At 41.7% G+C, this 26,024-nt stretch overlaps 2 protein-coding genes across 2 annotated transcripts; one reads left to right on the top strand and one right to left on the bottom strand.

Moving 5' to 3' along the window:
• The first annotated feature begins 745 nt into the window (after positions 1-745).
• LOC134654153 (PAT complex subunit CCDC47) lies at positions 746-20,174 on the top strand. The gene is made up of 11 exons (XM_063509596.1): positions 746-862; positions 1,354-1,511; positions 3,002-3,105; positions 3,521-3,625; positions 5,107-5,281; positions 6,240-6,373; positions 7,179-7,337; positions 10,707-10,897; positions 13,683-13,836; positions 14,551-14,685; positions 20,044-20,174. The coding sequence occupies exons 2-11, from the start codon at positions 1,361-1,363 to the stop codon at positions 20,146-20,148; spliced, it is 1,413 nt and encodes a 470-aa protein (XP_063365666.1). The 5' UTR covers positions 746-862; positions 1,354-1,360; the 3' UTR covers positions 20,149-20,174.
• A 3,909-nt stretch (positions 20,175-24,083) lies between these two features.
• On the bottom strand, positions 24,084-25,363 carry LOC134654151 (uncharacterized). The gene has a single exon (XM_063509595.1). It carries the CDS (start codon positions 25,130-25,132, stop codon positions 24,671-24,673), a length of 462 nt encoding a protein of 153 aa, XP_063365665.1. The 5' UTR covers positions 25,133-25,363; the 3' UTR covers positions 24,084-24,670.
• Between the last annotated feature and the right edge of the window lie 661 nt (positions 25,364-26,024).

Below are 26,024 nucleotides of genomic sequence, written 5' to 3'. Positions count from 1 at the left end.
AAGTTTTCAGTACGATGATCGCTTATAAGTTGATGAACCGCTTGTCATCCTATCTAGTTGATACTACTTTTTGTTTAACTAACAGCAAAGCCAACAGTTTAGTCTACTAGTAGCACTCAAAGAGAATATAACCACTCTACGTGTGTGTAGTATATGTAGAATCCTACCATCTATGAGTATATGGTAGTATTCTCTGAGTATGCTCTAGTGGTAAATAGAGACACTAATTATAGAATAGCTCATAGCGCCATCTATTATGGATTAGACTAAACAGGATTGTACTACCGTACTTGTACTTACCGTTGAATTATTGTTTTAATTTGTATGTTTTATTTTTCTATTTAGATGAAAATTATATATATGTTTTATGATGGTTGATTCTTTTTAGTTCTAAAAAAAAGTGTTCAATTTGTAAAATAAAACCACAGAACACATGACACTGACTCAAATCGATGACGTAATGACGTTTCCAAACTCGTTCGGATACATGATTACAGTAGGTCTCGCTATTTTTATAATGGGATAATTTCGAGTAAAATAAAGTTGCCTAACGGTGAAAAACTGCTATAACTATGTAATATTTTTTTATAACTAACACGTAGTTTAAATTACCTTCATTCTGACTACCCTGAATTGCAACAAATATTAACACCTGAGGTATTTTTGAGGGTATATGAACGTAACTGAACTTCATTGCAGTGTGACATTTCATTTTGTACATTTCACACATACTTCACATCAAATATCATATCAATCAGTGTTGAAGGAAACCGTGAAGAATTAGTACAGATTTTTTATATTAAGACTAACCTAATTAGATAAATGAAGTGATCTTATTTGAATTTAGGATAAATAAATACGGGTAATGTCTTAATATGCTATTTTATATCTTTCTACTTTCATACATTATTAAAACGAATAAATGCGTTGTCAGGTTACTTGGCCCTGATTTATGAAAAAAGATTCAGTTTCAAGTCCCAAGGGTAGGTATTTATTCACAGCGATCGTAATTTGCAGTTCGTATAATTTACTGATAGTATATGCAAGTATATAACCTTTATATAGTTAATTATAGACTTATCAAAGTTGAGCCTAGATTTTTTACATCTGTCTTAAGAATAAACACCGTTATCACGTAATCCTCTTCAAAGTATGTATTATATTTGCTGAGGTACATCTATGATTATTTCATGTTTTACAGTTTTTGAAACATTTTGCCGTTTAAATTAATGTGTAAACAAGCTCTTGAAATATTAATTAGCTTTTCTGTGTATTTAGATCATAAACCTTAGTTACTATTGTACGCTACACAGAAGAATTAAAGCAGTATATAAACTTACTCCTAATTGACAGGGCCATAATGCGTCCAGTGCTATTTGTGGCACTTCTGTGTTGGGGGGTGCTCGCTGCTCGGGCTTATGAGGACTCCAACCTTGAAGACGATGACTTTGCGGAGTTCGAACAGTTTGATGCCGAGGATGACCTTCCAGGAGGAGACCAGGGTTTTCAAGGTACCTAGTAAGAATATTGCTGTACAGTACTTTTTCGGAGAATGATTATGCCTATGCCTTGTAAAGAAAATTAAATGTAGTATATGGCCAGGGTGCAATAATATAGGTTTATTGCTAGAACAGGCAGGTTTGTTTACTTAACAGTAAATAGCTTTCACCCAAAGATTTGTTTTGTATCTAAGAAGATTGAGAAATGGCATTAACAACATATTAAATGAGTATGAGTGCTACTAATAGCTTTTTTTTTTTCAAGTCGTGCAATAGGACGTATGTGGACCATTCATTTCAAATTTATCATTTTATAATGGGTGTATATTTTTTTTTAATTTTCACTACCATCAGTTTAAAGTCAATTTATTTTAACAACTTGGCCTGATAGGCTTGTATCAGTCATGGTCCTAATTGTTGGGTAGTAGACCAATGCCCTATGAAATTATGAAATATGTATGTAGGGCATGCAGTACCGGTCCCGGTACCAAGAATTTCATTTCCCGGTTCTGGGCATGGCCGGAACCGGGATTCCCGGTTCTTCTCGGTTCTCAAGGCATCTTATGATTATTTTTAAGAAATTGTTTGTGTTAGCGTACAATCTTTATGAATGAACTATTTTCATATAAATAATTTCACAAGTATTAATAAATGGCTTATTTTATTTAAAAAAACACCTTAATTAGCGTTCCAACCTATTTTACGAAATTAACCGGCGCACTTTGCCTCCGCCTGGGTTTAGGTTTGCGAGCAACATGACCGTAGTCGATACTCAGCACTATATTATATTTTCATATAAACCCAACTTCCTAGAAGAAGAATATTCCAATATATAATATCCTACTTAAGATTTAAAAGTTGTTTAAAGATATAGCTTAAGTCGCTCGGGTCAAAATGTAGGTATAGATGTCTATCATCTAATTCATCTAAATAGGTGTAATTTAGTGGCTTTAAGGCTCCATTGGGACATACGACAAAAATATACATATAATGCTAATATCATAGTCCTTAATTTATGTAACCGGCATAAAAGCACTGAATTATGTTTCAGATAAAAACAAACACTGAATTATGTTTCAGATAAAAATTGAAATAGAAAACTGGGTGAATTTTTACAATTTACCATTATCCATAATACCGATTGGAATGCCTACTAGTACTAGTTTGTCGGATTATTTGGGTCCCCCGTTTCATAGCACCATTATTAAAAAAAGTACTAAACATAACTACTATTGAAATGGCAATAAATACGCATAATGATGAGAACCGGGAAGTACCGGTACCGGGTCTTCAGAACCGGTTCTTTCGACACTATAAAATTCCCGGGAATTCCCGGGAATTTGAGAACCGGGAATTCCCGGAAGCATGCCCTATATGTATGGTGCCAAAAAATTGTAAATAACATACTTATTATTCACGACTGTGTTGTTCATTAAAATACATGTAGTTTATAAATAGTATTCTTTTGTTTGACATATAACATAATTATGTTTTGTTTTCAGATTTCAATGATGTAGAAAAAGAGGCTCCGGCTCAAAAACCAAAGCTGACTTTGAATGAAGAATTCGAGACAGAAATTGAGACTGAAGATGAGCTTGTTGTTGAGGTAAATATGGAATTATCTAAACTCTTATCCTTTTGAATGCCAAAAACGTCAAAATAAATAGGAAAATTAATCATGGAGCAAACAAGTGACGCACTGGTACCTACTTGGCTGTAAAAACTGTAAACAAATAACCAGATGGGAAGATGACATCCAATATACTCTAGAACCAAACTGGGCCAGAGTAACCCTGGGCAGACAGCACTGGAGAGAGTTGGAAGAGGCCTATGCCGACTGCACAGCGTATGCACACCACATTAAGAGACATTCTATATTATAAACAATGTACTATATCTCACAAAACAAATACCTAAATCTGTATTTACAAGTGTATCTTATATGGATTAAAGGCTTATTTAATTTAATAAAATCAAGGATATTTTAGAGGTACATTCAAAGACGTTTATTTTGTTGTCAGGATGAAGACAATGAGTTTGAGCACTTCCAAGACCCGGAAGAGTTCGAAGGGTTCCAGGACAACGTTCCCCGGAACACTGAGCAGCCAAAGATTACCATATCTAAGGTAAGTTTTATTTTCAATACTAACTCAACAACAATAGGTACCTACTAAAAAAAAACTTAAGATTATAATGTGCATGATTATAAGTGGCGATGTGTCAAAAATCTTATATGTACCTTTAAACGAGCAATTCTTGTATATTTATTTATATATTTTTGTGATCTCCGAAATGGGTCTATTTCGATGAAATTTGTTAGGTACATATATTGGTCTAAGAGCTAGCCACGGAAATAGGTATGCAATTTATAGAGCAACGAAATCCCTCTAGTTAGTATGCCATACTATCATTGTTAATTAATCCGGGCGCCTGGCAGCTGTCTAGCGGTGGGTGTGGGAGTGGATGGGCAACAAAGTGGTTGTAAAATCAATTGAAGGTGTGCAATTTATAGAGCTCTGTGTTTGGTGTGATATAATAGCTAATTATGTATTTAATTCAAATATAACAATGCCAGGCGTTTTATTTGGGGGAAAAATAGTGCCAGGTGATGAAAATACACAATCACTTTGTGCGCCTGCAGGAAATACTCACAATTGCTTTACGCATAGATTATAGAATAGAATAGAATAGAATAAATGTTTATTGTATAACTGTGTACATACAAAGGTGGTAATTTACAAAATGAGTATCAACAGTTGCCTGCTAGGGCGTACAATTATGGTAGGCAACCTACCTATCTTAAAACTAAGCTTATAATAATAACATTGTTATCTGTATATGTTTGGTATCTGTTAACTTGCAAAAAATTCATTGACATCATAAAATACTTTGTCTATTAGCCAGTTCTTGAGCCTCCGTTTGAACATAATTCCGTCTAGCGCTTTCATGTCTAGAGGGAGATGGTTGAAAATACGGATAGCCATAATAAAAGTGCTCTTTTTGTACATGGAGTTGTTGGCCCTTGGAAGGTAAAGATCATATTTGTATTGGTCTCGTATATTGTTTTTTAATGATGACTTATTTACAAAATATGCAGCTTGACTTTTTATGAATAAACATAGCTCTAGGATGTAAATACATGTCAAAGTTAAAAGACGTTTGAAGGAAGATTGTGAGTCAGGTGCAATTTGCTCGTGATCTTCCTACAGGCGCACAAGTATTTTTATCGATTTTTATCATCTGGCACTACTATACTCCGGCTATATGGGGGTTTTCGGGGACAAAAAATCGATCTAGCTAGGTCTTATATCTGGGAAAATCCGCATTTTTGCCAGCAAAGCTCCGAGCGAGCGTTTGTCTTTATCCGTCATTTTGACTTATGTATTTGTAAAAAAGGGATAAAACATAATTTGTGGCATTATCTATGAAAATGGACCTTATTGTCGATGGCGCTTACGCCACACAGCGCGGCATTGTATTTATATTGGAGCAGCGTAACCGCCATCGACAATAAGGTTCCTTTTCATAGATAACGTCAAATTTAACTAAATCGGGCCCGTAAAGTTTTATGAATAACGGGCTAAAACTTAATCTTTGATCTTTCCAGGTCCCAATCACGGTCCGGCCCCGCTGGGACGCGTACTGGCTTGAGGGCGCGCTGTGCTGCCTGCTGGCCGGGTACGCGCTGGCGTACGCCGTCGGCCGCGCCAAGAACACAGCCATCGCCACCAACTTCCTCAAACTGCACAAACCGCTACTAGATGATAACTTTACTCTAGTCGGTGAGTTTTGTTGCGGACAATAATAATACAGTAATAGGTTTTTTTTATATAATAAACTGATCGGCGATTGGCACACCTGGTGGAAAGTGAAAACAGATCCTAAGATGGAGCTCACCGGTTCAGTAATAGCCTATTAACTCTTGCTTTAAAGAGACCGAGGTCATATTTCTCAGGGAATACAGATGACGGGAGCGCATTCCATTCCCTAGCCGTTCTTACCAAAAAAAGACGAGGCAAATCGTTTTGTGCGGACAAATGGAATATTAACAGCGAACGGGTGTTTTTTGAATTCGCTCCCTGCGCCTGGACGTCCGATGATGGAAGGGGGAAGGTGGAATCAGGTCATGCAGTTCTTCTGCGCACTCCCCAGAATGTATCCGATAGAACACCGAGGTTCAGTAGTTAGATTCCGAGAGCTTTGTCAATTTGTCGGATGTACACACTCGTCGAGAACCTCTCCGACCCAATCTTAGAAGCGATACGAGACGAGAAGGGAGCATTATTAGTACACTCGTTCTCGGCCTATCTCGGGGACTCTCGACGAGTGTGTACAGCCGGTATGAAAATTTCCGATACTTTCACAAGTTTCACATCTGTCTTGATCTTGGAGGATATAATCAAACGGAGACGCCATGTCTGTAATTTTCTGTACAAAACAGTCTGCCGATTTTTGCGGGGGAGGGGAACGTCAAATGTATGCGTAACGTAAAAATAGCCATGTCAGATAAACGTCAGTCCATACATTGTGTATGACCGTTGGCCGCCTATTTTCGACAGAGGGGAAAGCCTGTTAATGGCTACTCCGTTTAGTTGTATCCTCCAAGGTCTTGATGTCCCACCTTGAGTATGCTGACCAAAGCGCACTCAAGGTGGGACGTCAATGTATGATGTAGCATAATGAAGTTGGAAAATGGCATATTGCGCTCTAGTTCTGACTCATATATTATCGTTTTTGCAGGTGAGACGGGTAGCGACGTTGTATGCGCAGGCGATGACCGCGGCTGGCGGCGCGAGGCGGAACATTGCTTCACCATGTGGTGCAGCGGCCGTGTGTGCTGCGAGGGAATGCTGCTCACACTTAAGCTGATCAAGGTATGCCAGAGCGGGACGGGAGACGGTAGCCTGCTCCACCATGTGGTGCAGCGGCCGTGTGTGCTGCGAGGGAATGCTGCTCACACTTAAGCTGATCAAGGTATACCAGAGCGGGACGGGAGACGGTAGCCTGCTTCACCATGTGGTGCAGCGGCCGTGTGTGCTGCGAGGGAATGTTGCTCACACTTAAGCTTATTAAGGTATGCCAGAGCGGGACGGGAGACGGTAGCCTGCTTCACTATGGGGTGCAGCGGCCGTGTGTGCTGCGAGGGCATGCTGCTCACACTTAAGCTTATTAAGGTATGCCAGAGCGGGACGGGAGACGGTAGCCTGCTTCACTATGTGGTGCAGCGGCCGTGTGTGCTGCGAGGGAATGCTGCTCACACTTAAGCTTATTAAGGTATTTTTTACCGGTACCCTTATAATTTCAACCGAAAAGTGTCCACTGCTGGCAATCCAAGCATCCCCAAAAAGACAGGTCACGTGTTGCCCTTACCCAAAGATTCCTTCCAACCTTATCTAAGTAATCGGAATGTCTTGTTGGGGATCTTTTCCTGATTTGGCCTTCAGCCCTTCAAAACTAACAATTTGCAGCAAAAATCGCAGCTGAAGCTAATCAGGTCAGGATCTCATAATGGAACCTAGAAAAACCTCTTCAATTTTGGTTTTTAGGGCTTTTTTCCTTACTCATGAATTTTATTTTGGAAACTGACATTTGGTGTTGTAACAAATGATGAAGATCATAAAACACATATTTTTGTATAGTCGTCCTTGGGTAAAATTTATAAATTAAACATTGTTCCAGCGCCAAGACCTGGTCCACGTGATCCTGGGCAGCTTCCGTAAGACGCCCGACACGCTGCAGGCCCGCATCGAGCTGGGTAAAGATGACAGCGACTCCTTCGTGCTGTGCATCGCGCAGAAGAAGATCGCCACGCGCCTCGCCAAGGAGATGCAAGACTTGGTACGTATCATGAAACTTAATGTTACAATATCAAGACCTGGTCCACGTGATCCTGGGCAGCTTCCGTAAGACGCCGGATACGCTGCAGGCCCGCATCGAGCTGGGCAAGGATGACACCGACCCCTTCGTGCTGTGCATCGCGCAGAAGAAGATCGCCACGCGTCTTGCCAAGGAGATGCAGGACTTGGTACGTATCATGTTACAGTATCAAGACCTGGTCCACGTGATCCTGGGCAGCTTCCGTAAGACGCCGGACACGCTGCAGGCCCGCATCGAGCTGGGCAAGGACGACACCGACCCCTTCGTGCTGTGCATCGCGCAGAAGAAGGTCGCAACGCGCCTCGCCAAGGAGATGCAGGACTTGGTACGTATCATGTTACAGTATCGAGACCTGGTCCACGTGATCCTGGGCAGCTTCCGTAAGACGCCCGACACGCTGCAGGCCCGCATCGAGTTGGGCAAAGACGACAGCGACCCCTTCGTGCTGTGCATCGCGCAGAAGAAGATCGCCACGCGTCTTGCCAAGGAGATGCAGGACTTGGTACGTATCATCAAGACCTGGTCCACGTGATCCTGGGCAGCTACTGTAAGACGCCAGACACGCTGCAGGCCCGCATCGAGCTGGGCAAGGATGACACCGACCCCTTCGTGCTGTGCATCGCGCAGAAGAAGATCGCCACGCGCCTTGCCAAGGAGATGCAGGACTTGGTACGTATCATGTTACAGTATCAAGACCTGGTCCACGTGATCCTGGGCAGCTTCCGTAAGACGCCGGACACGCTGCAGGCCCGCATCGAGCTGGGCAAGGATGACACCGACCCCTTCGTGCTGTGCATCGCGCAGAAGAAAGTCGCCACGCGCCTTGCCAAGGAGATGCAGGACTTGGTACGTATCATGTTACAGTATCGAGACCTGGTCCACGTGAGCCTGGGCAGCTTCCGCAAGACGTCGGACACGCTGCAGGCCCGCATCGAGCTGGGCAAGGATGACACCGACCCCTTCGTGCTGTGCATCGCGCAGAAGAAGATCGCCACGCGCCTTGCCAAGGAGATGCAGGACTTGGTACGTATCATGTTCCAGTGCCAAGACCTGGTCCACGTGATCCTGGGCAGCTTCCGCAAGACGCCGGACACGCTGCAGGCCCGCATCGAGCTGGGCAAGGATGACACCGACCCCTTCGTGCTGTGCATCGCGCAGAAGAAGATCGCCACGCGCCTTGCCAAGGAGATGCAGGACTTGGTACGTATCATGTTACAGTATCGAGACCTGGTCCACGTGATCCTGGGCAGCTTCCGCAAGACGCCGGACACGCTGCAGGCCCGCATCGAGCTGGGCAAGGATGACACCGACCCCTTCGTGCTGTGCATCGCGCAGAAGAAGATCGCCACGCGCCTTGCCAAGGAGATGCAGGGCTTGGTACGTATCATGTTACAGTATCGAGACCTGGTCCACGTGATCCTGGGCAGCTTCCGCAAGACGCCGGACACGCTGCAGGCCCGCATCGAGCTGGGCAAGGATGACACCGACCCCTTCGTGCTGTGCATCGCGCAGAAGAAGATCGCCACGCGCCTTGCCAAGGAGATGCAGGACTTGGTACGTATCATGTTACAGTATCGAGACCTGGTCCACGTGATCCTGGGCAGCTTCCGTAAGCCGCCGGACACGCTGCAGGCCCGCATCGAGCTGGGCAAGGATGACACCGACCCCTTCGTGCTGTGCATCGCGCAGAAGAAAGTCGCCACGCGCCTTGCCAAGGAGATGCAGGACTTGGTACGTATCATGAAACTTAATGTTACAGTATCAAGACCGATCTGGCCTAGTGAGTTGCCTGTGAAGCCGATGGTCCTGGGTTCGAATCCCGGTAAGGGCATTTATTTGTGTGAAACACAAATATTTATTCCTGAATCATGAATGTTTTCTACGAGTATGTATATAAGTAGGTATTTATCTATATAAGTATGTATATCGTGGCCTAGCACCCATAGTACAAGCTTTGCTTAGTTTGGGGCTAGATTGATCTGTGTAAGATGTCTTATTGACCGAAGCGTAGCGAAGGTCTACGTTTTGACTCGGGCATTTTGCTTTTGTATGTCCGGATGTTCTCCTCTACAGGTCACAATTCTCAACCGATTCTTGCGAAATATTGTGACCAGATTCTATGAGTAAATATTTTTTTTTGTCGATCCCGTTTTTGGAAATTTTCAAAAATGGAGGAGTTGTGATACCTCGCGCTTAAACAAATAGTCGTATCGATATCATAAGAGTATTTTCTTTTTGAGACATATTTACATAGTAAATGGCAAAAAATGCAGAAAAATTGTATTGCTGGTTTAGGCGGTATTTAGATATTTAGTTTGTACTCGAGAATGAGGAGCCGAATTTCGTCAGCTTAGCTAAGAACTATCATGGCGCATTTTGTAAACAATCGCTTTTTTTGTTTGCACACAGAAAGTCTGGGTTCGATCCCCAGTAAGACATAACTTTTTGTATTATTTTTTTTCACTTAAACTTCGTATTTTTTTTTATAAATTAAAATTTTTGTATTGTTGATTGATCAAACCGCTGTGTGGCGCTGTCATCGTGCACGGTCCCAATAAGCTATGCTCGCGAGGTCTACAGCTCACAGAGCCACTAGTTTAAGAGTTAGGTTGGTATTCCACCTGTCCAATTTCTTGGTCTAATGTGCATTGCGTCTCACTCTCTCACTAAGCGAAATGTGAGACGCAAATACACATTGGACAAAGAAATTGGAGAAATTGGACAGCACACCCATAATGGACAGCTGCCCGGTTCCAGGCCTGGATAGAACTCTGCAACCGGCGGTATCTTAATTTGTAAAGCGATCGTTACCTAAGGATCGATTACGGATGCGATTAATTACAAACTTTTTTGTATACCATGTCGCTTACAAACAAGCAAAGGGCTGCCTGATGGTAAGCGGTTATCCGTAGCCTATGAACGCTTGCATCTGTACGAACGTCACACTGAGCACAATCTATTTTACAAACATTTTTCTAAGACAGATGGCGGCAAACGGGCCTTCGAGTCACCCAAAAAGTGGGCCTTCGAGTCCCCAAAAAATCAAAAAGTGTGGCTCTTTGCAGTTCCGAAAAGTAACCATTTCTACTGCGGATGACTCTTCTTATAAAAGATAAAGATAAAATAAATAATCAAGTACGTATATTACAATGCGCTTATGAACGTCAAATAAAGCTACACCGGCTCCAACCGTACACCTCTGCCCCGAGAAGATTTAAATCTCCCCTCAATTGGAGGAGATCCCAATATGGGACCGGCAACAAACTCGGCGGGACACAGTTTACCGATGTGACATTGAAACATTTTCTTCACACTTTCCTTTCTCCTCAGAGCGTGTTCTGCCCCGAGCGGCGGCCTGGCGACAAGCACGGGCTGCCATCTTCGCTCTCCGTCATGTCCGAGTGCGGCGAGGCCACGGCCGCCATCTTGGATACTAGGGTCACAGCCGCCCTAGCGCAGTACCACGACTACATACAGTACATACACATATCCGACAAGTACGCCGGCGTCAAGCAGATGGAGTGAGTATACTGTTGTTACACTTGTGTGTCAGATGTCTCCGTCATGTCCGAGTGCGGCGAGGCCACGGCCGCCATCTTGGATGCTAGGGTGACAGCCGCCCTAGCGCAGTACCACGACTACATACAGTACATACACATATCCGACAAGTACGCCGGCGTCAAGCAGATGGAGTGAGTATACTGTTGTTACACTTGTGTGTCAGATGTCTCCGTCATGTCCGAGTGCGGCGAGGCCACGGCCGCCATCTTGGATGCTAGGGTGACAGCCGCCCTAGCGCAGTACCACGACTACATACAGTACATACACATATTATTATTATTATTATTTTTTTTTTTTTTATTATTTTATTTGATACACTAGCAGCTCTTGGAGCTGATGCGTGTATATCGAAGCACTTGTATTTTATTTTATTTTGCACTTTTTAAAGTTCTAAAATGTGCATCCAGTCTATTTTTGAAAATGTTGACCGATGGTGCACTAACAACAGTCTCTGGTAGAGAGTTCCACACATTTACCACACGATTCGGTAAGAAGTGTTTTCTAGGATTACTAGCACACGGAGGTTTGACAAGTTTTTTGGAGTGTCCTCTTAACCTTACATTCTAGCTTGATGTGTATAGGTCGATAATATTAGGAACATTGTAGTGTCCAGACAAGATTTTGTATGTCTCGATAAGATCGCCTCGCTTCCTTCGGTCCTCCAATGTTGTAAGACCTAATTCCTGAAGCCGTTCTTCGTATGGCTTGTCTTTCAATGAAATAACCATTTTGGTTGCTCTTCGCTGAACTTTCTCCAGCAATGTGATGTCCTTTTTAAAGTAGGGGGACCATATCTGAAAAGCATACTCAAGTAAAGGACGAAGGTATGACTTATATATTCTAATAAATAGGTCCTTAGTAATTACATGGAATGCTTTGCGGATCATATACAGCACAGAATTTGCTCTCTTGGTGATTTTGGTTATATGCGTGTCCCATTTCAAATTATGTGAAATAGTGATACCCAGGTCTCTTTGACCAGCTACTGCTTGGAGGGGAACAGAGTCAATGTGGTAATTTAGTTTAGGGTTTGTTTTACCTATGTGGAGAACTGTGCACTTGTCAGCATTTAGTGATATAAGCCAGTCTTTGGTCCACTGAATTATGCGATCTAAATCACTTTGGATAATATTATGAGTTACATAATATTATGAGTTATATCCGACAAGTACGCCGGCGTCAAGCAGATGGAGTGAGTATACTGTTGTTACACTTGTGTGTCAGATGTCTCCGTCGTGTCTGAGTGCGGCGAGGCCACGGCCGCCATCTTGGATACCAGGGTGACAGCCGCCCTAGCGCAGTACCACGACTACATACAGTACATACACATATCCGACAAGTACGCCGGCGTCAAGCAGATGGAGTGAGTATACTGTTGTTACACTTGTGTGTCAGATGTCTCCGTCGTGTCTGAGTGCGGCGAGGCCACGTCCGCCATCTTGGATACCAGGGTGACAGCCGCCCTAGCGCAGTACCACGACTACATACAGTACATACACATATCCGACAAGTACGCCGGCGTCAAGCAGATGGAGTGAGTATACTGTTGTTACACTTGTGTGTCAGATGTCTCCGTCGTGTCTGAGTGCGGCGAGGCCACGGCCGCCATCTTGGATGCTAGGGTGACAGCCGCCCTAGCGCAGTACCACGACTACATACAGTACATACACATATCCGACAAGTACGCCGGCGTCAAGCAGATGGAGTGAGTATCCTGTTGTTACACTTGTGTGTCAGATGTCTCCGTCATGTCCGAGTGCGGCGAGGCCACGGCCGCCATCTTGGATGCTAGGGTGACAGCCGCCCTAGCGCAGTACCACGACTACATACAGTACATACACATATCCGACAAGTACGCCGGCGTCAAGCAGATGGAGTGAGTATACTGTTGTTACACTTGTGTGTCAGATGTCTCCGTCGCGAGGCTACGGCCGCCATCTTGTTTCAACTGGTCGCCATTTTGAGATGCTATATTTATGTTTGGATAGTTTTTAGAAGTTTATGAATAAGAAATATTTATTAGCACAAAAAATAACATAATACATAAATTCTTTTAGACTAACAGAACATAAATAATTGTGCTAAAAGGTCCTCACTCAGCTTGATGTGCCGAAGTGAATCCTAGGACACACAACTTGACGCTGATTTTCAGTGAGGCCTGGTAAAAACTAAAACTAAAAATAGAACTAAATCTAACTATGTGACACAAATATCCAAGAAAACATACCAACAAAATAAGCGGCATTAAGTAGTCAAAAGATAAGTAAGTTTGTATATGTTTTACTAGCGACCCGCCCCGGCTTCGCACGGGTTAACACACACAACGTGACGCTGGTTTTCAGTGAGGCCCGGTAAAAACTAACACTAAATCTAACTAGATGACACAAATATCCAAGAAAATATGTAAATAAATAAATAAATAAATAAATAAATAAAACATAAAAACAAAATAAGTGGTCACAGCATTAAGTAGTCAAAAATTAAGTAAGTTTGTATATCTAATACCTTTAAACGAGCATTTCTTGTATATTTATTTATATATATATTTCGGGGATCTCGGAAACCGCACTAACGATTTCGATGAAATTTGCTATATGGGGGTTTTCGGGGGCGAAAAATCGATCTAGCTGGGTTTTATCCCTGGGATGACGCGCATTTTTGAGATTTTATACGTTTTCCGAGTTTTGCTCGGTCTCCCAGATATTGTTTTATAAGTAGGTCTAATAAAGTTTGTTTTTTCTTCAGGGAGAGTGCAGCCACGAAGCCTCCGGACACTGAGCGCGTGCTGATCGTTTCCCTGGCGTTGGGTCCAGACGGCGGCGGTGCTGAGGTCCGACCTCTACTGCTGCTCGTGTTCCATCTACTGGAGAAAGTCAAGCGCACCCGGCTTAGCAAAGAGGTACGTATTATGAGCATAAACGCAGTGTACAATCCTTGTACGAGTATGAACATGGTTTAACAAGGGTTTATTAGTGCGAAGGTGCACTAAGAAGGATACCTTGATGTGGAATTTATCCAAAAACTAAATCTAGTAGATATTATTAAATTGTACAACGGGACTTAATCGCGTATTTAAGTTTTATGATTTACCTCCGACGTTTCGAGGACGGCGTTGTCCCCGTGGTCTCGGAGAAGACTGGCTAAAGTTGACATCAACATCTAGCCGCTTGAGTTTTTCAAACTAGGGATGTTACTCTGTCGACACACAAAACTAACGATATTCGGCTGTCGATATTCGTTTACGCCATAGACTAAGGAATCCTCTAGACTGAGTTTAGAGCAATTATTTCATGAAACCGATGCTGCCAAAAATACAGGGGTGCGGGGGACGAGGTGAGCGAATCCCATGCCGTGATTGGTCCGTTCAAAGACACGGACCAATCACGGCACGGGATTGACTCGAAGATGGAGTAAAACTACCGTATAAGTGGCAGAGGGGTTAGCGTTACTATGCTCAGTCTAGAGGATGTCTTGTCTGTGCTTTACGCTTACATTTAATAATGTGGAATACGCGATTAAGTCCCGTTGTACAATTTAATAATGTGTAAAAACCATGAAAATTCAATCAGTGTTTAGTAGATACTGTACACTTACCTATATGTTGTTTGTATAGGCCCTAGCCAAGTGCGACAAGCGTCGCCAGAAGGTGGCGGAGGCGTGGCTGCGCGGCGCGCACGCCGCCCGCCAGGAGCAGGCCGCGCAGCGCCGGGAGGAGAAACGCAAGCAGGAGAAGGAGAAGATACTCGCTGTGAGTGTACTTATACCTTTACAGTACATATGTATAGGCCCTAGCCAAGTGCGACAAGCGTCGCCAGAAGGTGGCGGAGGCGTGGCTGCGCGGCGCGCACGCCGCCCGCCAGGAGCAGGCCGCGCAGCGCCGCGAGGAGAAACGCAAGCAGGAGAAGGAGAAGATACTCGCTGTGAGTGTACTTATACCTTTACAGTACATATGTATAGGCCCTAGCCAAGTGCGACAAGCGTCGCCAGAAGGTGGCGGAGGCGTGGCTGCGCGGCGCGCACGCCGCCCGCCAGGAGCAGGCCGCGCAGCGCCGCGAGGAGAAACGCAAGCAGGAGAAGGAGAAGATACTCGCTGTGAGTGTACTTATACCTTTACAGTACATATGTATAGGCCCTAGCCAAGTGCGACAAGCGTCGTCAGAAGGTGAAACGCAAGCAGGAGAAGGAGAAGATACTCGCTGTGAGTGTACTTATACCTTTACAGTACATACGAGGGGCGTTCAAAATATTCTCGGTATTGATATCTTACGACCTCTTCTAAAATTTCTTTCGTTACTGGCCGCTAAGGTTTATTCATTGACATTAAAAAAAAGTATAATTCGAACCGAGATGGTCTTTTGTTTTTCTGCAATTGCTGAACAAACATGAACATCATGTGCGAATTGACAATGTTAACTAAATTAGAACATCGATGCGTGATAAAATTCTTGACAAAACAGGGTAAAAATCAAAAAACCATAAAAGAGGAAATGGATTGTGTTTACCGTGAGTCTGCTCCTTCTTTATCTACCATTCAAAAGTGGTCAAGCGAGTTTAAACGCGGAAGGGAGAGTATTGAAGATGACCCTAGACCTGGCCGGCCTGTAGTAGCTACTTCACAAGAAAATATTGATAAAGTGGAAAAACTTATATTGGAAGATGGTCGAGTGAAGGTAAAATCTATAGCACAAGTAACCAATCTCTCTATTGGTACCGTACATGATATTATACATGACCATCTTAATATGTCAAAAGTAAGTGCAAGATGGGTTCCGCGAATGCTGACTCGGCTTCAAAAAGACATGCGTGTAGCTTGTTGTTCCGATTTTATTGACCTGTGCGGTGAAAATCCTGATGAGGTGCTGCAAAGAATAGTTACTGGAGATGAAACTTGGGTTCATCATTATGACCCAGAGAGTAAACAAGAGTCCATGCAGTGGCACATTAAGGGTTCAGCTCATCCCAAGAAGTTCAAGGTCATCCCTTCAGCTGGCAAGGTCATGGCCACGATATTTTGGGATTGTGAAGGAGTATTACTAATCGATTATAAAGAAAAAGGTGTAAATATCACAGGACAGTACTACGCTAACATTCTACGTCAATTAAAGGATGTAATTAAAGAAAAGAGGCGAGGAAAGTTAACCAAAGGTATTCTGCTTCTGCATGACAACGCCCCCGTCCATACTGCTCATATTGCCAAGGCAGCTATTGTTGAATGTGGGTTTAAAACTGTTACTCACCCACCGTATAGTCCGGACTTAGCCCTCAGCGACTTCTTTTTGCTCCCCAATCTTAAAAAGGATCTGCGTGGAAATAAATTTTCTGACGATGAAGCATTGAAGGCGGCAGTGGAGGAGCATTTTTCCACGAAAGATAAAAAATATTTTTACGAGGGATTAAAAAAAATAATTGATCGATCTTTTAAGTGTATGAACATAGGGGGGGAGTATATTGAAAAATAAAAATATCAAACTTTTCGTACTTGTTTGTTTTCATTCTCATACCGAGAATATTTTGAACACCCCTCGTATGTATAGGCCCTAGCCAAGTGCGAGAAGCGTCGTCAGAAGGTGAAACGCAAACAGGAGAAGGAGAAGATACTCGCTGTGAGTGTACTTATACCTTTACAGTACATATGTATAGGCCCTAGCCAAGTGCGACAAGCGTCGTCAGAAGGAGAAACGCAAGCAGGAGAAGGAGAAGATACTCGCTGTGAGTGTACTTATACCTTTACAGTACATATGTATAGGCCCTAGCCAAGTGCGACAAGCGTCGCCAGAAGGTGAAACGCAAGCAGGAGAAGGAGAAGATACTCGCTGTGAGTGTACTTATACCTTTACAGTACATATGTATAGGCCCTAGCCAAGTGCGAGAAGCGTCGTCAGAAGGTGAAACGCAAACAGGAGAAGGAGAAGATACTCGCTGTGAGTGTACTTATACCTTTACAGTACATATGTATAGGCCCTAGCCAAGTGCGAGAAGCGTCGTCAGAAGGTGAAACGCAAACAGGAGGAGAAGATACTCGCTGTGAGTGTACTTATACCTTTACAGTACATATGTATAAGCCCTAGCCAAGTGCGACAAGCGTCGCCAGAAGGTGAAACGCAAGCAGGAGAAAGAGAAGATACTCGCTGTGAGTGTACTTATACCTTTACAGTACATATGTATAGGCCCTAGCCAAGTGCGACAAGCGTCGTCAGAAGGAGAAACGCAAGCAGGAGAAGGAGAAGATACTCGCTGTGAGTGTACTTATACCTTTACAGTACATATGTATAGGCCCTAGCCAAGTGCGACAAGCGTCGTCAGAAGGAGAAACGCAAGCAGGAGAAGGAGAAGATACTCGCTGTGAGTGTACTTATACCTTTACAGTACATATGTATAGGCCCTAGCCAAGTGCGACAAGCGTCGTCAGAAGGAGAAACGCAAGCAGGAGAAGGAGAAGATACTCGCTGTGAGTGTACTTATACCTTTACAGTACATATGTATAGGCCCTAGCCAAGTGCGACAAGCGTCGTCAGAAGGAGAAACGCAAGCAGGAGAAGGAGAAGATACTCGCTGTGAGTGTACTTATACCTTTACAGTACATATGTATAGGCCCTAGCCAAGTGCGACAAGCGTCGCCAGAAGGTGAAACGCAAGCAGGAGAAGGAGAAGATACTCGCTGTGAGTGTACTTATACCTTTACAGTACATATGTATAGGCCCTAGCCAAGTGCGACAAGCGTCGTCAGAAGGAGAAACGCAAGCAGGAGAAGGAGAAGATACTCGCTGTGAGTGTACTTATACCTTTACAGTACATATGTATAGGCCCTAGCCAAGTGCGACAAGCGTCGTCAGAAGGAGAAACGCAAGCAGGAGAAGGAGAAGATACTCGCTGTGAGTGTACTTATACCTTTACAGTACATATGTACAGGCCCTAGCCAAGTGCGACAAGCGTCGTCAGAAGGAGAAACGCAAGCAGGAGAAGGAGAAGATACTCGCTGTGAGTGTACTTATACCTTTACAGTACATATGTATAGGCCCTAGCCAAGTGCGACAAGCGTCGCCAGAAGGTGAAACGCAAGCAGGAGAAGGAGAAGATACTCGCTGTGAGTGTACTTATACCTTTACAGTACATATGTATAGGCCCTAGCCCAGTGCGACAAGCGTCGTCAGAAGGAGAAACGCAAGCAGGAGAAGGAGAAGATACTCGCTGTGAGTGTACTTATACCTTTACACTACACACCTTATGTGTATAATTGCATGAATTCTATAGTAATTTAAATTGTATTTTTTCCCTTATTTTCTCGTAATGCATGTTAATTATAAGATGTAATTATTTTAGAAAAGATGTGTCCCGCCGAGTTTGTTGCCGGTCCCATATTGGGATACCCTTCTCCAATTGAGGGGGGATTTAAATCTTCTCGGGGCAGAGGTGTAGGGTTGGAGCCGGTCTACCTAGCTTTATTTGACGTTCATAAGCGCATTGTAATTATGCCTACTTGAATAAACTATCTTTTATCTTATCTTATCTTACATATGGTGCTATTTTCCCGCACTTGTGCGGGAATAAGCACTTTCCGTGCCTATTTATTTATTTAATGTGCCATCAGTACTGTAAAACGTTGTACGATACACGTGCGTATAGGTAATTCGCAACTCGTGTCGCCACTCGTTTCTAATTTCCTCTTTTCCGCACTTGTATCGTAAATAACTGTTACAGTACATATGGTGCTACTTTCCCGCACTAGTGCGTAAATAAGCACTTTTCGTTGCTATGTAAAATATTTAAAGGGGCATATGCATATATACTGTAAAACGTTGTACGATACACGTGCGAACTGGTAATTCGCAACTCGTGTCGATTTAAAACACTCCCCTCAGTCGTGTTTTAATTTATCGCCACTCGTTTCGAATTTCCTCTTTTCCGCACTTGTATCGTAAATAACTATTTCACTACATCAACTGGTAAAAGCTCTTGATTGTTCAAAAACTGATAGCAAAGTTACATTTTATTCACATGTGAGGCAAATTTTTGGTTGTTTTCGTTATTTTAGCTGATGGGATTGACTTATAAATGATGATTTTGAATCATAAATATTTGATATCTTACAGTTAATATTTTCTTCGGGTTGGTGTGGTGAATATTTTTGTTTCACTCGGGGGCAAATTTTGTTTAACCTCGTGCTTTGGAACACTCGTAACGCTCAAGATTCCATTTTTCGAACCACTCGCAACGCTCGTGGTTCAATTTTGGAATCTTTCGCTTGCTCGAGTATCAATCCTAGCACGAGCGGTTAAACAACAACTCTGCCCCCTTGTAAAACAAATAACTATTTACAGTAACTAAAAGTAAATGAACTGTAATAAATACCCAAATGGCATTTTGCTTACTTTACTTTGATCATCCCCAATTTCTCGCGAATGGTTTAACTTAACCTATCTGGAAACCGATGTTTTATAGTAACTTGTGCATTTCCTCTCGGTAACAGCGACATACAGTGAGCAGCAATAGTTGCTAAGCGGGCGAGGTGTTCAAAATGATCTTGACGCGACTTTATTGTTCAGAGAATAAGAGCGCGTCAAGGTAGTTTTGAACACCTCGCCCGCTTAGCAACTTCTGCTGCTGACTATACGATCCAGATGAAGACTGAAGTATTGTGTTTTGTAAAGTTTTCTGATTGATACATTTATAATATTAATGTATGCTTTATTGACTTCATCGACGACTGGTCTGGCCTAGTGGGTAGTGACCCTGCCTGTTAAGCCGCGGTCCTGGGTTCGAATCCTGGTAAGGGCATTTATTTGTGTGATTAACACAGATATTTGTGCCTGAGTCTTGGGTGTTTTCTATGTATTTATGTATTTGTATATTATATACATATAATTAATTATATATCGTTGTCTGAGTACCCACAACACAAGCCTTCTTGAGCTTACTGTGGGACTTAGTCAATCTGTGTAAGAATGTCCTATCCTCTAGCCGCCCAGATACCTATAAAAAGGTCTCCTGTTCCATTCTAATTTGAACTTTGTGTTGACAAAATAAAATTTCATTTTGCTTGGCAAGGTTTGACGTATGGGCGGCTAGAGGTTATAATATTTATTTATTTATTATTACTAATACACAGGAGGACGACCCAGAAAAGCAGCGGCGATGGGAGCTGAAGGAGCAGAAACGCCAACAGAAGCGCAAGACCCCCAAGATGAAGCAACTCAAAGTCAAGGCGCTCTAAGCCCGTACTAATATACACTCCAGATACAATACAAGTCGAATTTTGGGGTTAGGGTTATATTCCACGTGACCAATTTCTTTGTCCAGTGTGTATTTTGACTCACATTTTGCTTGAGAGAGAGTGAGACGCCATGAAATTGGACAAACATATTGGACAGACGGAATACAACTCTAAGTGTGAGGCCTGAGTGGACGCTCGAGTTGGGCGTGCAGCGGGGCGGGGCGTGCGGCGTGCATGTTAAACAAATGCAAGCGTATAGGAGCGGCCTTAGTGCACGCTGCTCACATCACTCGTGAGCCCGACGCCACGCTGCACGCCCCGCCGAACGCTCCGCTCCGAGCGTCCACTCAGGCCTTACACTAAGCATAACGGTTATTGTTTGTAATGATTGTAAAAGAGAACTAAGAACAAATCGTGCGTTCTATACTCAAACACTTCCACGTCATTAGAAAAAGGCGCGAAATTCAAATTTTCTATGAGAACTCTTCACGACTACATTTTCTTAATTTGCCGCCTTTTTCTACTGACAATGGGTATGCCAGAGTATAGTTTGGTATTGTACTGCGCCATACGTTTCGTGATGGCTGGATTGTCAAACGTTTTGACAAACAGAGTTACACGGAGCCGTAGCTCGTAGGTACACCCAGCCGCAAAATTGCGTAGCCACTTTATGAATGAACTAATTTATAATGTTTCCAGTCAATTTTACAGCTCTGTGTACAGCGTCATATACATCGGCCATCAAAATCGAATCACGAATTTGACTTAGATTTTACACATCTTAAACGATCAAATCTATCTTTGCTATAGTTCGTTTTTTTACATTAGAAAAAAGGTAAACAATCTTGACGTGTCTTTTAATTGAAAAACACTTTCGAAAAATAAGTCACCGCAAATAATATATGTAACAATTATTAATCATATACGTATACGGTTATTTACATTATTTTGCTTTCATAAGTAATAGTTACTGATTTTTAAAAAGCGTTTTTCAATTTAAATAACCGTCAAGATCGCTTATCTTCTATTTATTGCTAAAAAAACGAACTATAGTAAGCATACAAACAATATTAAGTCGCCGTGTATGAGTTTGGTCTTGAGTGTTGCTTATTACGAGCCAGGACTGCAACCCTTTCAACCGCGATATCTTTACCCCCGCTTTGCCATTTCGATCAAATTTTAGTATGGAGTGCAACTAGTATCGTATTTTTTCGGAAACATTCGTATTTGTCATGCTACTTCAATCAACCAGTACTTTTTGTACTGAAACTGACTGAAATAGCAAGACACGTTCGTACGTTCCCGCGAAAAAACGATGGAAAATAATTATGCACTATATCTGTACTTCAGTGTCTTTACCATATCGCTATCTACAAATGAAATGGACAGTATCTGTAAATAAATGATCAATGTATGTAACTTATTGTGATTTTTTTTGTAAATTGTTTAAGGAACAGAATATGTAGACCGTAAAATTCTTTGCCACCTCTTTTTTGTCATCGATAATAAATGTGATTAAAACTTTCTCGAATAAGCATTTTGATTGAGTGTGTTGACCAAAATGTTATTTCAAGGCCTGTGCACACCGGCTGCGTGTGCGTGACGTGCACGTGCCCGTGCGGCGTTGTAGTATACAGATCCTTATGAGAGACGGCACACCGCTTGCGTGACGTGTGCGTGTGCGGCTCCAACATCCAACAGTGCACGTCATGCACACGCAGCCGGTGTGCACAGGCCTTTATTGTGTCAATTTTCATTCACGCGACTTGTAAAGGCCCCTGTACACAATGGGCCATCGCCGGCCAGTCCAAGGGACGCAGCCATGCGGTAGAATGATATAGCAATATCACTTGCTCCCTCTAACGCATAAATGCGTCCCCCAGAATGACCCACGCTGGCCCATTGTGTACAGGGGCCTTAAGAGCAATACACTCGTAGGTTATTGTCTTGTTAAAAAAAAATTATTAACCCTTTTGGGACTGTTAATTCATAAGCGAAAAAAGAATTTCTAATTATTATGGTACTTCTAGTTATTTTAATCATTTTTTATTCTGCATATTAAATGAAGTCATATAAATAATTGTTAATAAGTATTTTATTATTCATTAAAAATTGAAATGGCAAATTGGTTTGTGTGGAAGTATTGTAGTGTTTCTCAAACACGAGTATTACCGATGTGATGTGTCAAATGCAATATTATTTAAAGTTCAGTCAGCTTCAGAGGTCGTTGGACTATGGCCAGTAGGTACTTTTATCTAGAAATATAACTAACCCCATCGGTCTGATCAATTGATCATATTCAATGTAAAAGTACTTATTTGTGGTTGACTGTACATTTTCGTTATTTATTTACCTCTAAGTGTTACTTACCTACTCAGTGAGCTCGATTAAATGAATTTAAGTTGCAATTATATTGTTGTTTATCTTTTATTACCCTTTTTACTGACATTTCTAAGATTTATTTCAAGAGCCATCTACCATCTGCCATCTAGTTTGAGCGATGCGTGTTGTATGCTTGGCCCCTTAGTTCGCACGCTATCCATATCTATAATAAAATTAGTTTAACATTTGCGAAACTACCTACCTAGACATTGCTCATTGTTAGTCTACCTATAGATGATCAATTTATCAATCAATCAGAAACTTTTCGAAATGGCAGACGGAATATGCAATGAAATAGGTAGCAATTATAGGGAAGTAAGATTTGATTTCTCTTTCTTTAAAGACAAATACGATAACTTAACTAATCAATCATCATAATTTATAATTATCTATTTAATTTGGGAGTTAAGTCCAAGACACGCCAAGTTAGAAATGCAAAAATTGTTTACTGTCAACTACCTACCTATTATTATCTGAAAATCACAAAAATTTTAATGAAAATGCATATAAATTATTTAAAGCAATATTTATTCAAATATTAAATAAGAAAAAAATAACAAAATTTGTTAACAAAGTTAAGTATCTCTAAGTCACAAAAGCAATGTGGGTATCTATGTATATAAAATATTCACACAAGTTATGCCTTAGCTAATAATGTTTTAAAGATTGTGTAACAAAATGAGATCTACACAGTCTTATAATAAAACTCCGCTTTGTTAAAATAATTTGGATATTGTGTTCTTTATTTTTGCATTTAAAGAGTGCCATAATCGTTAAAATCGAAGTTCGCAAATTTCGAGCATCTTTCTGTCACTCTTGTTACACCTTCGTTAGAGTAAAAGAGAAAGATCCCCGCAATTTGCGAATTTCGGTTTTCGCGGTAGCCCCTCAGAGATTCGTCAGCAAGTATCCCGAGACTATGAATGCACTGCTATTGACTCGGCCTAGCTTGCGAGAATAATAACTAATCAATACAGACATTACATTGCTTTTCCACTGAGGTAGAGATGAGAGAAGACATGCGGGAATCAACCAATAGCATTAATATTCATATTCGTATATTCATAATAATTCATATTACATGTTGTATAGTCATATTGGTTGTCTTCTCCGCTCGGCTGGATTACAATCAACACCTTTGGTTGACTTTCGCATGTCTCCTCTCATCTCTGCCTGGAAAGGCAGCATTAAAACCTTTATACAGGCGAAAGTTCTTTATTTGACACATTCCCTTCCACTCTGTAATATTATATCCATTGTTAGAGCATCTTAACAGTAGGCTTTCTTTATTGTGATGAAAAGTGAAAAAATGTACTAAATTTGTACTTTTCAGATGCGCCATAGTCATTATCACAATGCTTTTGTTTATTAACAAAAGACTGAATTATGACATAAGGACTGAAGAAATAATAACACTGGTCAAAGAATGCAATGTGGGTTCACAAAAAATGTGAAATTCATAGACATAGACTTGGTTACTTATGGTATAATCAGATTATTTAGAAAATACTACTTTGTTTATAGTATAAGCCAAAAAATAATATTTCTAATATATGTATCTCTAGATTTAACACTACACCAAACCCATCTTTATAATAAAATAAGCTGCAAGTGCATGGTAGTAGGAAGTGCATCTGTGACTTAGAAAGAACACAAAATATTTGTTCTTAACAACTCTCATAGGTGGTACTTATTGAAGGTAACCATAAACTGTTAGAATACATCACAAACTCCCAAAGTCAACAAACTCAATAACTTTTATCAAACAATTACCTAAAAGTGGATACAAAATAATTTACATTTCATATCCCTATAATTTGTACCCATTCCAATTATTTGAGCAAATTTAAGTTAAATGGCTTACGAGAGAGGACTCAAACAGACTTCCTTGACAATATAATAAACTCATTGAGGCAATACCATGCAAAATTAACCAATTACACCAAGAAATTACTAGGAACATTAACAACATCCACTACTCATCCATGCTATCATACAAATACACTGAAAATACAATTTAACATTAATTACTTGCATCACTTCATACTACTTGTAAATACTATTTGCTACCCACGGTCATTCCGACTTATTTTATGTTACAATTAAGTGGCGTCACACGACAATGTGGCGGGGAGGTGTGTCATTCATCAACTTGAAGCTTCTGAATGCGTGTTGACATTCCATCCAGTTCTGGGGTGTCCGGACTAGGCTGGGGTTCCACGGAGATGTTAAGGTTCTCGAGGGACTGGCAGCGCTTCGCGGACCACTTGGTGCTGTCGAACGTGGTGCTGCATCCACTCGTAGAAGGCTCCAGAAGGGTGTTTAAGTAATCGCGCCCGCTGTCAGCCATATCGGTGGCGATCGCGTCCGAGTTTTCGCTCTTCGTTCTATGTCGCATCGGCAACACGTAAGGACATAGTCTGTTTTTGTTGGTAACTCGCTTCATACAATACCCCACGGTGACGTTAGAGACGTAGCGCGTGTTCAGTCGCATCATACCGTAATTAGATTTGGACTCGTGTAAGTAGTCCCGCCGGGCCTCCGTTATAGCGCTCAGCATGCCCAAATCGTGCAGCGCCTTATCCAAGTTGTCTAGATTCATGTGGCAGCGAGGATTCTCTAAACGACGCAGCAATATTACCAAGGCTGTTGGCGACAAGGTTATCTTAATCCCAGCTATGTACTTTTACACACACTTTTTTCAATGCCTTCGTATTTCATACTGTTTTTCAGTTTTTCAATGGCGTAACATATACATTTATAATTACTTTTTACAAAATAAACATCACAAAAAAGTCATAATAAATAACGACTGAATGACAATAAAAAGGCAATGTTGCAAGTAAAATAATATTAATGGGGCTGCCATGCCAGGGATTTCAAATCCCTTTTTTTTTTAATTAGTACACGGTTTGGTCCATGAAGTTATATTTTTTAAACTGGAGCGAGTTGTCACTTTTTTTGCCATACTAATTTGAACCTTATCACCGAGACAGAAAGTTGTTCGTACCAGACTAGAGAAAACGGTCCACTTGAGATAGAAAAACCCGAGCCCTGTGTCTCACTCGCACATGTTGCCAATGTTAAAAAGATACCATAGTGGTAGAAATTATATCAATAAACTACTGAATTTATAGTTGGTCAACCAAATCTTGTCAGTAAAAAAAGGCGCGAAATTCAAATTTTCTATGGGACGATATCCCTTCGCGCCTACATTTTTCAAATTTGCCGCCTTTTTCTACTGTCAAGATCTGGTTGACCAAGTATAATTACCTTCTTATACAATTTTAGTGCTTTATTCAGATTACAGTTCTGATATCTTTTAAGTAATTTGTAAATAATTATGATGCCAATATTATTAACTGATTAAACCAAGCGCATACACAGCAAAAAAAACCTAAATTTTAGTATGGTAGAATTTGTAGTAACTTTAAATATTAATTGGTATCCCCAACTTGATAACATTTCTTCAAAACACGTGAATGCGAAATTTC

The sequence above is a fragment of the Cydia amplana genome, chromosome 14 (genome assembly GCF_948474715.1).
Source record: "Cydia amplana chromosome 14, ilCydAmpl1.1, whole genome shotgun sequence".
NCBI lineage: Eukaryota > Metazoa > Arthropoda > Insecta > Lepidoptera > Tortricidae > Cydia > Cydia amplana.
The sequence above is the reverse complement of the archived record's forward strand: the minus strand, read 5'-3'. Positions and strand labels throughout refer to the sequence as shown.